General features: G+C 38.4%; 2 protein-coding genes and 1 pseudogene across 2 annotated transcripts; all 3 read right to left on the bottom strand.

Annotated features, from left to right (window-relative positions):
* Positions 1-706: 706 nt before the first annotated feature.
* LOC145588692 (uncharacterized) lies at positions 707-13,675 on the bottom strand. The gene is made up of 5 exons (XM_081645306.1): positions 13,497-13,675; positions 13,166-13,397; positions 1,453-1,870; positions 1,044-1,245; positions 707-953 (listed from the first exon to the last, which is right to left on the bottom strand). Exons 1-5 carry the CDS (start codon positions 13,673-13,675, stop codon positions 707-709), a joined length of 1,278 nt encoding a protein of 425 aa, XP_081501432.1.
* Positions 4,300-4,398, bottom strand: LOC145590339 (small nucleolar RNA R71; annotated as a pseudogene).
* Positions 13,676-13,714: 39 nt separating the features above from the next.
* Positions 13,715-14,503, bottom strand: LOC145588693 (uncharacterized). Its single transcript, XM_081645307.1, has 2 exons — positions 14,417-14,503; positions 13,715-14,137 (listed from the first exon to the last, which is right to left on the bottom strand). The coding sequence occupies exons 1-2, from the start codon at positions 14,501-14,503 to the stop codon at positions 13,715-13,717; spliced, it is 510 nt and encodes a 169-aa protein (XP_081501433.1).
* Between the last annotated feature and the right edge of the window lie 557 nt (positions 14,504-15,060).

Consider the following 15,060-nt stretch of genomic DNA (forward strand, 5'->3'; position numbering starts at 1 on the left):
TATACTTTCTACTAGTCTTCAAAGGCATAATCTGCATCAGCCTGTTATAGTTGTCTTAAAGCAAGTTCTGCACCACTTTCTGGGGGTCCTGCAGACATTTATCCCAAACAACCTAATTCCTTTGCTGCCAGATAACATATATCAGCCCAACATAACAACTCTAGGCTACCCTTCTTTTGAATTTTCCTGAAATACTCAGGAGATTAGAGTTACAATCCTCCAAAGTAGTTGAATTTGGCATACCCAACCTCCTGCCAATAGCACTACAATAAACTTTACTATATTGACAATCAAAGAATAGATGCTTCATTGTTTCATCATGCTGAGAACATAAAGGGCACTCAGTCTTAGTAATTATACCAAACTAAGCCAACTTAGTTCTTACTCTAATTCTTTTCCACATAATCATCCAACCTAGAAAGCTATGTTTAGGAATGTTAAATCTGTTCCAAATCCACTCACACCAAGGAACATCAGGCAAATCAGTTTTAAGCCATCTGTAGCCACTAGCAACTGTATACCCTTTCTCATTTGCAAGCCATCTCTGACCTGTATACCCCTTTTTAAAACTTTCCTTCAACAGCCAAAACTGCTTCTAATTCCAGCTTGCAGTTTTAGCACAAGGAACTCTCTTCCAATTCCTATTCTTCATATATAGGTGATTAATCCACCTAAGCCACAAACTGTCCTGCTTCGTTGCAATATTCTAGATCTGTTTCCCTAAAGCAGCAAGGTTCCAAATTTGGCAATCATGAATCCCTAACCCACCTTGTCTCTTGCTTCTACAGACAATATCCCAAGCTATAGGAGGAGTCTTATTAGATATAGGTTTCCCATCCCATAGAAAATTTCTGCAGACAACAATGATACCATTTAGGACCTTCTTAGGCAAGATGAAAATAGTTTCCCAATAAGAGTGTAGAGTCAACAGGACATAATTCACCAATTGACCTCTTCCAGCATAAGACAAAGTTCTTAAACCCCAAGACCTAATTCTTGCTATTATTTTATCAATCAGAACCTGACAATCAGTCTTAGTCTACTTTCTTGAACTAACATTGACTCCCAAGTATTTAAAAGGAAGAAAATCTTCCTTAAAGCTCGAATTCTGAATAATTTCCTTCTTATCCCCTGGGCTCACGTTGCAGCAGTAGATATTCGATTTTCCAATACTAGCAACCAAGCCGAAAGTAGCAGCAAAAGTTGCCAAGCTTCTCAAAAGCATCTTAACAGAATTTTTATCCCCTTTATTGAACAAAATTAAATCATCAGCAAAAACCAGATGATTAAATTTTAAGCTTCTGCATTTCGAATGAAAAGAGAAACTTTTGTTATCACCCACCAACTGTAGGATCTTAGTCAAATACTCCATGCAAATCACAAATAATAAGGGAGACATAGGATCTCCTTGCCTTAAGCCTCTCTTTCCTTGAAAGAAACCCTCTTAATTACCATTAATACTCAATGAGAAAGAAGCAATAGTGACACAAGTCATAATCCAGAGAATGAACTTATTTGGGAAGTTCAAAGCTTGCAGCATCTCCTCCAAAAAGTCCCATTTCACTGAATCATATGCTTTCTTAATGTCTACCTTTAAAAGACAATTTCTAGTAGCATTCTTCCTCCCATAATGAGCAATAAGATCTTGGATAATACTAACATTATGTATTATCTGCCTATTCTCCACAAAACCAGTTTGATTAGGAGAGATTAGATCAGGAAGCACAACCTTTAACCTTTTACAAATCAGCTTGGTAACGCATTTGTAGACTACATTACAACAAGCAATGGGCCTAAATTCCAAGACTGAAGTTGGTTGCTCAACTTTTGGGATAAGAGATAAAGTTGTACAGTTCACTTCCTTAAGTAACTTGCCATTCTCAAAAAAGCTAAGCACAACATCAGTGAACTCCCCCCTAACTATATTTCAAGCTTTCTTGAATAAGGAACTGGAATACCCATCTAGCCCTAGAGCTTCATCACCTGGAATTGAAAAAACAGCCTTGATGAGTGACATTTTTGGCACTCATTTGGTTCCTTTTTGGATGATTTTTATTTCATTTTATCTCTCTTTTCTTTAGTTTTCCTTAGTTTTATTCTTGTTTTCTTCATTTTATGCTTTTTGTAGTTAGTTTCTCTTTTTCATGTCTTTTTCTAGTTTACTTGTTATTTTTCTCTTTTACTTGCTTTTTATCTTTTGCTTGTAGGTGGTAATTGATTGTCCAAGAATTCCCGAGCCTCCTCTCTACGAGTTTTCAATGCTTTTATGCCTAAAGAAGGTGCAAGAAGTTCCAAGTCAAAGGTGGATCCAAGGGGCAAGCTTCAAGGCTTTGTTTATGCCTTATTCATGGCCTTTATTCTTTAAGAAATTCAAGGAAGTTTCTGCCCACTTTGTCCTCCATCATCATCATCCTGGATGCGTGCACCACTTGAGCTAGGACGAAGAGAAGAAGGGGAGAAAACCCAGCAATGTGCGGGCGCACAAAGGGAGTGTGCGGCCGCACACCAGGTGCGTGCGGGCGCACATGCCTGGGTGTGTCCCGTGCGCGCCATTCTCCCTCCTCCGAGCGCCCGCACTTACGAGGGTCTATTTTTGGGCGTCATTACCGACCTTCTCCTTTGTATATATAGTTATTTCTACCTATTTTTGGGAAAAGTGAGTTTTGAGATTGAATTGGATAGTTAGTTTTTGGGAGAATTTAGAGAGAGAAACTCAAGAACTAGAGAGAGAAACTCATGATTTTTGGTGATTGCTCAAGGATTCCTCATTGTATTTGATCTTTGGATTAAAGTTTTGTAAGGATCTTCTTCTTGATTTCAATACAAGTTTGATTTTAGTTGATTTCATTAGTTTTTCATATTGTTGATGATTGATTTGGTTATTGATTGAATTTCGATTGATTTTGATTGATTGTTGGTTTAATCTTTGAATTCAAGCATGTTGATGATGAATTTGATGAATGTTGTAGTTTTGATCTCCATTTCTATGGCTAGTGAGTAGTTTCCTAGCTAGGGAGATGGTGAAGCATGTATGAATGATGGAATAGTGTAATTTGGGGATAATTGATGGAGTTGATGATATGATTAAATTTGGTTGATATTTCATGTGCATGTGTGTGATTAATTGAGGTTTGGCCATCTTTGATTAATACATTAGATTGCATTGTAAGCTTGCTATGATACGGACCATTGATTAGTAGACTTGCAATTTCACGATTGAGGTGCTTTGTGACGTTCCCTAGGTAGTGTTTAGCGTAGTTGACGCTAGTTAGACCTCTAGGTGAACCACCTTAGTATGCTCTTTTGGATACATGATGATTTTCCTTCATATCGCTTGACTTAGTCGGTTTGACCTCCCAAATTACCGTTTCCATTATGATTGCATGTGGATCCATTGCCCTAGTGTCTTAGATTGATTTTATACAAGTTTGCATTACCTAGTTTAGCCTTAGTTCTACCTCAAACCCCTTCTTGATTCCAAAATAGCTTGATTTAGACATCGTGCACTTGATATCCATTCCCTTGGGTTCGACCTTGACTTGCCACTACGCTAAATAGGGGTTAGTTAAGTTACAAATTTTGTTTGATAGGGTGGGATGGTAGCCCAACGACCTACCGTTCTCCTTCCCATCAAAATGGCGCTGTTGCCGGGGAATGGTGCTTGAGTGTATTTTGTTTTAAAGTCTATTTCATTTTGATAAAATACAAAAAGATTTTGTTTCTCTAGGCTACATTTGTAGCCGTGCTACTAATATTTTTGTTTGAGTTTTGCATGCATAGAACCCGCGATCGTCCCCTTGTTCCCCTTGATCCGGAAATTGAGAGGACTCTTTCAAGAAGAAGAGTGGATAATAGATCCTTGGCTTATAGCTCTTCAAGTGAAGAAGAAATTCAAGAAGAGCAAGGAATGGGTGAAAATCCTAGAATAGCCTTGAAGGAGCTTGGAGTGCCCGGGGCATATAGGTTTGAGAGTGGAATAGCTCCACCTACTACCCCGGCAAATGACTTCGAAATCCGGCCGGCAATGATCACCTTGATTGAGAGAAGGCAATATAGTGGGGCTAAGAATGAGAGCCCATTGAACCATTTGAAAGAATTTGAAAAATATTGCAACACTATCAAAGTCAATGGGGTCCCTCAAGAATTCATCCACCTCAAGTTGTTCCCTTTCTCTCTAATAGGAAGATCTTTGGAGTGGCTAGACAAGGAGGTGAAGCCCAACTCCTTGAGAACTTGGGATGATGTTACAAAGGCTTTCTTGTCCCGTTTCTATCCCCAAAAGAAGACGGCGGAGGCAAGAGCCTTGATTCAAGGGTTCAAGCAAAGGCCGAGTGAAAGCCTTTATGAAGCATGAGAGAGATTCAAAGAGTATCAAAGGGAGTGCCCTCACCACGGAATCCCCACATACCAAGTGATCCAAATCTTCTATGGCGGTTTAAGTCCCCAAGGCAAGTCATGCCTTTATGGAGGGGCCGGGGGCCCTATCATGAACAAAACCGAAGAAGAAGTTGTGGACATCATTGAGGACGTGGTGACATATTATAGGGATTGGCAAGATGGGGAGAGGGACTCTTCAAGCAAGAAATCTTCATTGTATTCGGTGGACCATCTCAATGCAATCAACAACCTTTCCTCCCAAATGACAAACTTAGGAAAGGAGGTCACCGCAATCAAAGCTAAGTTGGAGAGCACTTCTACCTCTTCTCAAGCTTCTAATCTTCCCTCCCAATTTAAGGGGAGAGGTACTCCTTCTAACTCTCAACCCCCTCCCTCTTCACATAATATGCCTTTAGGTTGCTTGTTTTGTGATGCATGTGGATCGTATGATCATGACTCTAGTGTTTGTCCTAATGAATGTGTTGATGAATTTGACAACAATGAGTGTGAACATGTTAATTTTGTGTCAAACAACAATGTTCAAAGGTTTGATAATAAAAAAGGCCAATGGAATAGGAATTACCAAAACCAAGGCAATTTTGACAACTATAATCATAATGGTGGTTATAGGAACCAAGGGAATCAAGGTTCTCGTGGTAACCATAACCAAGGTTATAGTAGCCAAAATCAAAGCCAAAACTATGGTAATCAAAATCATAATTATGGTAATCAAAACCAAGGTTATGTAAATCATAACCAAGGTAATGGAAACCATAATCATGGTGGTGGTAACCATAATCAAGGTTATGGTTCAAATCAAAATAGGAGTAATTGGAACAATCAAGGAAGGGGAAATTTTCAAAACAATGCTCAAAGAGGTCCCCCACCCGGTTTTGTTCCAAGGACTCAAGGTGAAAATTCCTATTCACAACCTTCATCTCCTAGGACTACTTTGGAAGAGTTGATTGATAATCAAACCAAGATCATTAACACCTATATGGCGGTTAGTGATAATAAATTCAATGAGATGATGACCCACAATAAGATGCTTGAGACTCAAATTACCCAATTAGCAAGCACTATTAAGGATTTTTCTAGTCCTTCATCTTTGCCTTCCCAAGGTGTTGAACCAAAGAAACCCGTGTACTCTATTGCCACAAGTGGTGGAAATGATTTTGATGAGGGAGTTTCTTGTTCAAAAGAGGGAAGAGATGAGAGTGGCGCTAAGGAGAATGAAGTGGAAAGGGTTGAGTCTAAGGAAATCTATTGTGAGGTTGACAAAAGAGAAGAGTGTGTTGGTGAAAAGATGAGTGAGATAGAGAGATTTTTCGATCTACCATATCCCCAAAAATATTTGAGATTCAAAATGGATGAGCAATTTGGGAAGTTCCTTGAAGCTTTTAAGGATGTTCATGATTCTACACCCTCTACCGAACCAATTCCCGACATGCCTAAGTACTCCAAGTTTGTTAAGGAGATCTTAAAAGAGAGAGAGGATTTTGATGAGGGTAGTTCGGTGGAAGGAGGGAAGTGCTTTAGTGCTCTTATCCATGGTGAACTCCCAAGGAAGATGGAGGATCCGAGGAATTTTTCAATCCCTTGTCAAATTAAGGAAATGGTTTTTGAGAATGCTTTGTGTGATCTAGGGGCTAGTGTGAGTATTATGCCCTTTTCGGTCTTCGAAAGGCTTGATCTTGGTGAGCTTCAACCATCCAAGATAACACTTCAATTGGCCGACCGTTCTATTAAGATTCCTAAGGGAAGAATTGATGATGTCCCCTTAAGGATTGGAAAGTTTGTTTTTCCGATGGATTTTGTTGTTCTAGAGATTGAGGAGGATGAACATATTCCAATCATCTTAGGGAGGCCTTTCTTAGCTACCTCGGGAGCTTTAATAGATGTCAAAGGAGGTCAAATTACTTTGAGGTGTGGGAAATTTGAAGAGAGTTTTAAGTTAAAACCAATGCATGAGTCTTTATCTTGTGTCCAAGATATCGCATGTGCTAGTCTTTCTCGTTCCATTGATGGTATGTGCATGATTGATTCTTCTACTAATAATGTTTTTGAGATTGTTGATGATGTTTGTGCAAGTATTGATGATGTTAGTGAAGAAGAATTTGTGATTCAAAAGCCAAAGGATGAGAAAGATATTGGTTTTCCAAATTGGTTCAAGCTTAATTCTCATGAGGAAGAGAAAGCTTCCATGATTAAGGATGTTGAAGTCAAGCCGAAGAAAAAGGCCCGTGACTCGAAGAAAACAAGGAAAAGGAAGAAGTTGAGAAGTGAAAAAGAAGAATTTGAAAAGAAGTTTGTGATAGTTTCATCAAGCAATAATGAGAAGTTGCCCAAGGTTAAAGAAGAATTTGCTCTATCAACCACCTTGAAGAAGGTGGTGTTCTTTGATCCTCCATGATTAGGAGGAAGGGTCGAGCTTAGGACCTTAAGCAAGCGCTTCCCGGGAGGCAACCCGGAGTTTCTAACCTTTCTCTTTGATTTTTGAATTTTCTCATTTTTGTTTCTTTTATTACTTTGTCTTTTCTTTTACTTTTCTCCTTATTTGGATATTTTTAGGATGTCCGTTTGCGGGATTGGAATTCAACAAATATGCATGATGGATGGAAGGTGTTCATGGCACAAATCATATTTTGTTCGATTCTAGTCGAAATTTGAGGTAAAAGGGTAAGAATTTTAGAGAGGTAAGATAGGAATTTCATATTTTGAAAGTTGGAGGAAATTGATACTTAGTGAATTTTTGTGGTGTGTACATGAATTTTCAACTTTGAGGACTTTGAAAATGATTTTAGCTACTGCCTATGTTGTTCCTCATCACCATCATGATTCATGTGCGCACCCAAATAGGCAGTAAGTATCAAATTTATGAGAAAAAAAGAAGGAAGGAGCACGCACAGGGATGTGCGGCCGCACACGAGGCATGTGCGGGCGCACAGCCTGCGTGTGCGGGCGCACATCAGCGCTGTGCGGCCGCACAGAAGCTGAACGTGCCATTTATCTTCTTCTTCCTCCTTTTTTCCCTTCATTTTCTCACTTCCCTCATCTTCCTCACGCACACTCTCATTCAAACCCTCCTTTGTGTGCACTCCTCCACCCTCATTCATCATCCAAAATCACTCAAATCCTCACTAAAATCACTCCATTCTCACTCAAAATCACTCACAAATATTTCTACACTACAAATTCCTCACAATTTGACCCAAATTTCACTCAATCTCTCTCCTACTCTTGGTGGCCGAAAATTGGGGGTTTTGTGTGGAGTTGGAATTGCTTGCTCAAAATTGGTTTATCTTGCTTCTTTTATGGTATAATCACTAATCCTTGCTTTAATTTTGCCAATTATATCATAAATTTGCATGAATTACAAATTTGTATGAGCATGAATAGTGTAGTATTGATTTTGTGATTTTTGATGCTTGTACTTGATTTTGGTTGTGATTTGGTGATATTTGATGATTGATTTTGCATGACATTGTGTTGTTTGTTGATTTTGTAGCGATTTTCATCAATTTTGGTTGAATTCTTGTGAGTTGAAATTTTGGAAAGTTGGTAGTATGTGGTGATTTCGGTATTGGCTTTTTGTTTGCTCGTGGATTGATTGAAAAGGAATTTTTCTTGGTACATTGTTATTGTTGATTGGTTTGGAATTGGTTTGATTGGAAAGAATTGAGAATTTGGAGTTTGGTGATTTTGGTAGTAAGCGGTGAATTTGGGTGTGGTGCTCTTGGTTCTTTGGTTTGCTACTTGATTGGTTGTTGGTGATCTTCTATACCTCTCACAATGTCTAAATACCTCAAGAAACTCACCAAAAAGCGAAAAACCGATGTTAGCATCGAGGAACCTCCCCGCCTAAGTACCTCCACTAGGCCTAGTACATCTTCTAGGCCTAGTACTTCCAACCCATCTTCCACTCAAACACGACCTCCAACCTCTCTTCCAAAAAAGAAAAATTTCACCGATAAACAAAAAGCCTTCTACCAAAATCTAAAAGATGAAAGAACCCTCAAACAAACCCGCCATTACTTTCAATCCGATATGCTGAAGTTGGGGATTGATAATGATGTGCGGTCATTGCTTTTGAATTTGAGATTGGGGACTTTCATCGCCGATTCCTACCGCACCTACTAGGAGCCTACCTTGGAGTTCTTGGCTACCTTGGAGCTTGTACCCATTGGAGGGGTATATAGGGTGCGGTTCCAATTGTTCAACAACATCTTTGACCAATCTTTAGAAGAGTTCCACGCCGCTTTGGATTTTGATCCCCATGGGGATATTATTAACGTTGAACACTTCATCTTCCCGGATTATGATCAAGATTCTTGGTGGGAGCCTTACCCTCATCCCTTCGATGATGGGAGCCTTACCCTCATCCCTTCGATGACCCCGAGCGCAACAGAGACCCCGATGGGGCCGGGCCAAGTGGGAGTGGTGGTGGTGATGGTAGTAGTTATTAGTTCCCTTTTTAGCTTCTCATGCTTTTTACCTCCATCCCTCATATTTTTGATACTTGCTTTGTTTTGATCGGGATGTTGAGATGTATTTTCTATCTAGCTTGGGGGAACTAGTAACTTGCTCGGTGACCTTGTTGTTGTTGTGTACATATCTTAGTTGCTTGCATGTTTATTTTCATTCCTCTTTTTGGTTTCCTCATTTTCTTGATCTCCAGGCTACTTTCCTTATAGCTAGCTTGTTTGCCCTATTTGCTTGGATGTTTGTTGTTTGTGGAGTTGTTTTGCTTGGCATGTTGTTGTTGATGATCCCTTATATCCAAATCCCTCAATCCAAATCCCTTAAATCCAACTCTTGTAGTTTAGAGTAGTTCTTTAGTTAGTCTAGATTTTATTTCTTTTATTCTTTCTTTTCTTGGGTTCGTTTAGCTTTTCTTTCCTTTAGTTGTATATACTTCTTGCTTTGTTTATTTTCTTTTATTTGTTGTTTTCTTTTATTTGTTTTGAAGTTACTAACCATTTTCTTTGTTCATAGTTTCAATTTTTTTTTTCTCACTTGGTTCCTTGAAGAGCTTATGGATATGGAATGTTACGAGGTGGTTTCTTATTGCTTCGTTTATTTTTGCTATGCTTGGAATCCCGGTGAGACCTTTCTTATTTTTCTCTTTATTTTCCTTGGTTGCATAGAATAGGATTAGTTTAGGAGAAGTTGAATGGTTCGAGGATGGATGCTTGTTAACACGTAATGTGTTTGGGATCGGTGACTTTGTTGTCTATCGATCACTTGTTTGTCGATTGGGATTTTTATGTGCTTAACATGATTTCTAGTCCTTTGCATGATTTTCTCCTATGTTTTCCCTTCCTATGTCTCCATTTCTTTTCTTTTACTCTCTTTTATTTTACCCTTTTTCTCTTACTTTCTTTTATTTTTCTTTTTATTTTTGATGTGATTTTGAGGCATTATTTTTCATTTCTTTTCTTTTGAGATGAACCTTGTACATTGGACTTGTCTTTTGCATGACTTTCTTCCTAGGTTGTAAAGCTATGCGCGGTTTGAGATTATGTTCGGTTGACTCTAGGATAGTGTATGCTAGGGTAGTTGGTTTGAACTAGGAGGATCATGAAGCCGGATTCTACTTGTTTGTGGTATGTTGGTAGTTGCTTCCTATAGTTGATTTGACACCATTGGTGAGTTTTTTCCACAACCTTGTGAGGTTACTTGTTTTTCTAGCCTTCAACATTCCTTGTATGAGCGGCGTGGATCCTTAACTATGCAAACCTAATCTAATAAAGCTTGATGTATGATTCTCAAACACGAGACCGAACTATCTAGGAAGGACAAAGGCACATTTTTCGGGGTGGTATTTTTCATTTTTCCTATATTTTGTTATTTTCTTTTATTTTGGGTTTACATTTGCCTTCTTGCAACCATTTGAGCCTTATCCCTTCTTTTCAAGCCACATCTTTAGTTATTTGACCTTTTGTTTCATTTTCTACCTTTCTTGATTTTTGTGAAGCAATATGATCATTTGAGATGAAGTTTGTGGTGGTTAAGTTGGAATTTTGGTTTTTATGAAGGCAAGATTGTGTTATGATTTCTTTGTGAATAATGGCAAATGAATATGAGTAAAAGCCGTCCTTAATTATAAAAGGCATGGACAAATAAGTGCAAAAGTTGTAAAAGCCGTCCCAAGTCAAAAAAAGGCAAGGACTTTGCAATTACAATATAAAAACAAAAAAAATACATGAAAAGTGAAAAATTCAAAAATATTTTGATGAATTCTTTTCTCCTACTAAGCATTGAGGACAATGCTCTATTTTAGCTTGGGGGAGAAGCGTGTACGCTTTTTGTATATATTTTTGTGAGTATAGCTTCAAGTAAGCTTGGGGGTGTTGTTTTTGTTTGGTAATTTCTTGATTGTGATGTTAAGGATTGATCACCCTTTTGCTTCATTTTTTTTTTAGGAATATCACCAAATTTTAAAATTTTAGCCTACCTTCACCCTTTATGCCTTACGTTACAACCTTGGGGAAAGACCTTTCGACCTAGATAGTTGAGTCACTATTCGGGGGAGGGCATCATGGGTCATTGCCTAAGGAAAGGGGATGCATAGTCAAGATTGTCGAGTAGCCTTAAAAATATTTCTTTTCCGGTTCCTTCGAGGAATCATTGGGATACTCACTAAAGGGAGATTTGAGACTAGTGGGAAGAACGCGGTAAGATTGTTTGGGATGAAAGTGAATTGTGATAACAAGTTCCTATGCTTAGCATACCCTATGTTTCAATCAACCTTGGATATCTTGAAACGTGCATACCTTAACTACTTGAGAAAGATTGTCATTCATTTGCTCTATAGTCTTTATGTCGATTCATTTCGTAAAGGTTTATTTTTATTTCATTCTATGGTTTGCCTCATTGATGTTTGGTGGAGAGTTATGGGTCAAACTCTTAGGATACCCTTACGAGACCTCACTCGTCCTCATAGGCGACTTTGGGGTTTAAAGGGCTTGTTGTAGCTAAAAACAACCGTGATTCCTACGACAATGAGTTTTAGTGTATATTCTTATCTTGAGTCTTTCTTTTTCGTTTTCAATAAAATTTTCATCCTCTCTCTTTCTTGCTTTGTTTTGCTCGAGGACGAGCAAAAGTTTAGCTTGGGGGAATTTGATGAGTGACATTTTTGGCACTCATTTGGTTCCTTTTTGGATGATTTTTATTTCATTTTATCTCTCTTTTCTTTAGTTTTCCTTAGTTTTATTCTTGTTTTCTTCATTTTATGCTTTTTGTAGTTAGTTTCTCTTTTTCATGTCTTTTTCTAGTTTACTTGTTATTTTTCTCTTTTACTTGCTTTTTATCTTTTGCTTGTAGGTGGTAATTGATTGTCCAAGAATTCCCGAGCCTCCTCTCTACGAGTTTTCATTGCTTTTATGCCTAAAGAAGGTGCAAGAAGTTTCAAGTCAAAGGTGGATCCAAGGGGCAAGCTTCAAGGCTTTGTTTATGCCTTATTCATGGCCTTTATTCTTTAAGAAATTCAAGGAAGTTTCTGCCCACTTTGTCCTCCATCATCATCATCTTGGATGCGTGCACTACTTGAGCTAGGACGAAGAGAAGAAGGGGAGAAAACCCAGCAATGTGCGGGCGCACAAAGGGAGTGTGCGGCCGCACATTGGTCGTGTGCGGCCGCACACCAGGTGCGTGCGGGCGCACATGCCTGGGTGTGTCCCGTGCGCGCCATTCTCCCTCCTCCGAGCGCCCGCACTTACGAGGGTCTATTTTTGGGCGTCATTACCGACCTTCTCCTTTGTATATATAGTTATTTCTACCTATTTTTGGGAAAAGTGAGTTTTGAGATTGAATTGGATAGTTAGTTTTTGGGAGAATTTAGAGAGAGAAACTCAAGAACTAGAGAGAGAAACTCATGATTTTTGGTGATTGCTCAAGGATTCCTCATTGTACTTGATCTTTGGATTAAAGTTTTGTAAGGATCTTCTTCTTGATTTCAATACAAGTTTGATTTTAGTTGATTTCATTAGTTTTTCATATTGTTGAGGAATGATTTGGTTATTGATTGAATTTTGATTGATTTTGATTGATTGTTGGTTTAATCTTTGAATTCAAGCATGTTGATGATGAATTTGATGAATGTTGTAGTTTTGATCTCCATTTCTATGGCTAGTGAGTAGTTTCCTAGCTAGGGAGATGGTGAAGCATGTATGAATGATGGAATAGTGTAATTTGGGGATAATTGATGGAGTTGATGATATGATTAAATTTGGTTGATATTTCATGTGCATGTGTGTGATTAATTGAGGTTTGGCCATCTTTGATTAATACACTAGATTGCATTGTAAGCTTGCTATGATACGGACCATTGATTAGTAGACTTGCAATTTCACGATTGAGGTGCTTTGTGACGTTCCCTAGGTAGTGTTTAGCGTAGTTGACGCTAGTTAGACCTCTAGGTGAACCACCTTAGTATGCTCTTTTGGATACATGATGATTTTCCTTCATATCGCTTGACTTAGTCGGTTTGACCTCCCAAATTACCGTTTCCATTATGATTGCATGTGGATTCATTGCCCTAGTGTCTTAGATTGATTTTATACAAGTTTGCATTACCTAGTTTAGCCTTAGTTCTACCTCAAACCCCTTCTTGATTCCGAAATAGCTTGATTTAGACATCGTGCACTTGATATCCATTCCCTTGGGTTCGACCTTGACTTGCCACTACGCTAAATAGGGGTTAGTTAAGTTACAAATTTTGTTTGATAGGGTGGGATGGTAGCCCAACGACCTACCGTTCTCCTTCCCATCAAACCTCTCTAACCTCTTTCCTAGAGAAAGGAGAGCAAAGATTCTGTGCTTGATCCTCATTCAAGATATAACCTCTATGAACAATTTCTTGCTGCACATGAATCCTGTTACCAGCATCTGTACCTAACAAGGCTCTATAGTAATCAATGAATGCAGTAGAAATTGCATCTAGGTTGGTACAATCCACACCCTTATCATCCTTGATTGCCACCACTCTCTTCCTATACTGTCTCAGCTTAATACTCCTATGAAAATAGGCAGTATTCTCATCCCCCACCTTAAGTCAATTAATTTTGGCTTTCTGTCTCAAAGAGCCAAAGTAATCTTTCCTGGTTTTATCATACTCCTGAAGAATTCTCAATTCCATTTCTCTCAAGTCCTCATTCTCAATATCAGGTTGAATCTTCTTCTGAATACTCTCAAGCTCAGCACCTAACTTCATGAACTGAATCTCTAGATCAGCAAAACGCATTTTATTCAACTTTCTCAATTCATACTTCAATTTCCTCATTTTCACAACCATTCTATACATTGGAATGCCTTGAACATTACTCTTTCACACCTACTTCACAATCTCACCAAACTTCTCATGATTAGCCCAACTATTCAGAAATCTAAAAGGTTTCCTCCTCCCTTGTTCTTGAGCAAAAAGATACAACATAGCAGGGCAATGGTCAAACCATTTCACTTGCATGTAATAAATGTAGGAACTAGGGAAATCAAGCACCCAATCCACATTACCAAGAATTCTATCAATTCTACTATAAACTCTATTCTCCCCACTCTGCTTATTGTTCCAAGTATAAATGGCTCCAACCTTATTTAGATCAAAGACACCACAATACTGAACACAATCTCTAAACTGAGCAATTTCACCAACAGTGATACTACTGCCCACCTTATCCTCAAAATTTAGAGGACAATTAAAATCTCCAAAAATCACCCGAGGAGAAGTCATATTGTCACTTATGCCCTTAAAACCTTTCTATAGATCATCCCTATCACTAGCATCATTATTCCCATACACCACAGTCATATAGAAAGCCTTATTTACAGCTATATTATTTACCAGAATATGAATGAACTGACTAGTAATATTCACAATATTACCTTTGAAAAAACCAGGCAGCCAAGCAATCAAAATTCTACCACCTTTACAACAATGAAAGTTAGTAGAAATACACCAACCTTGAAACATCAATTGATGAATCTTAGGAAAGTTTTAAGCCTTGATCTTAGTCTCTAATAAGCAACAAAGACCAACCTTATTCTGCAAAAGGAATAAGTTCACATCCTTTTGCTTCTCAAGGCCATTCAATCCCATCACATTCCATATTAGAATGTTATCCATGATCCGGGGTTGTTCCTACTCCCTTTCCAGGAGAAGCACCCAAATCATCATCAACTTTCCCATCCAAATTGCCAAAAACCATCTCATCATTTTGTAGACTATCTAAAGAATTTTTGATAGGAATTTGAACACTGCTTCTCTGCACTGATCTTGCCTACCCATGAGAGTCAATCCACCCCTCCTTTTCTTCTTGATTATCCATTCCCTCCATAACTTCCTCTATTGGAGAAGGAGCAGGAACTTGCACAACCTTAGGCCTCCAGACCTTCTTCCCATTCCTACAATCCTTCACCTCATGCCCTATATTCTTACATGTGTCACACTTTAATGGCTTCTATTCATAAACAACTTGTTGCTGAATATAGGTTCCAAGTTCAGACACAAATTCTATAGTCTCTTCAAACTTTCCATTAATATATACCTCCACCAAGAATCTAGCATAAGCAACTTTATCCTTCATCTGAGTAGCTGAATTAGGTCTAATTGGAGACCCAATTAAGCTAACAATCTTCTCCAAGCAAGATTTTCCCCAATATTTCAGTGGTAATTTCGGCAAT

Source organism: Chenopodium album, chromosome 17 (genome assembly GCF_948465745.1).
Source record: "Chenopodium album chromosome 17, dcCheAlbu1.1, whole genome shotgun sequence".
In the NCBI taxonomy this organism is placed as follows: Eukaryota; Viridiplantae; Streptophyta; class Magnoliopsida; order Caryophyllales; family Amaranthaceae; genus Chenopodium; species Chenopodium album.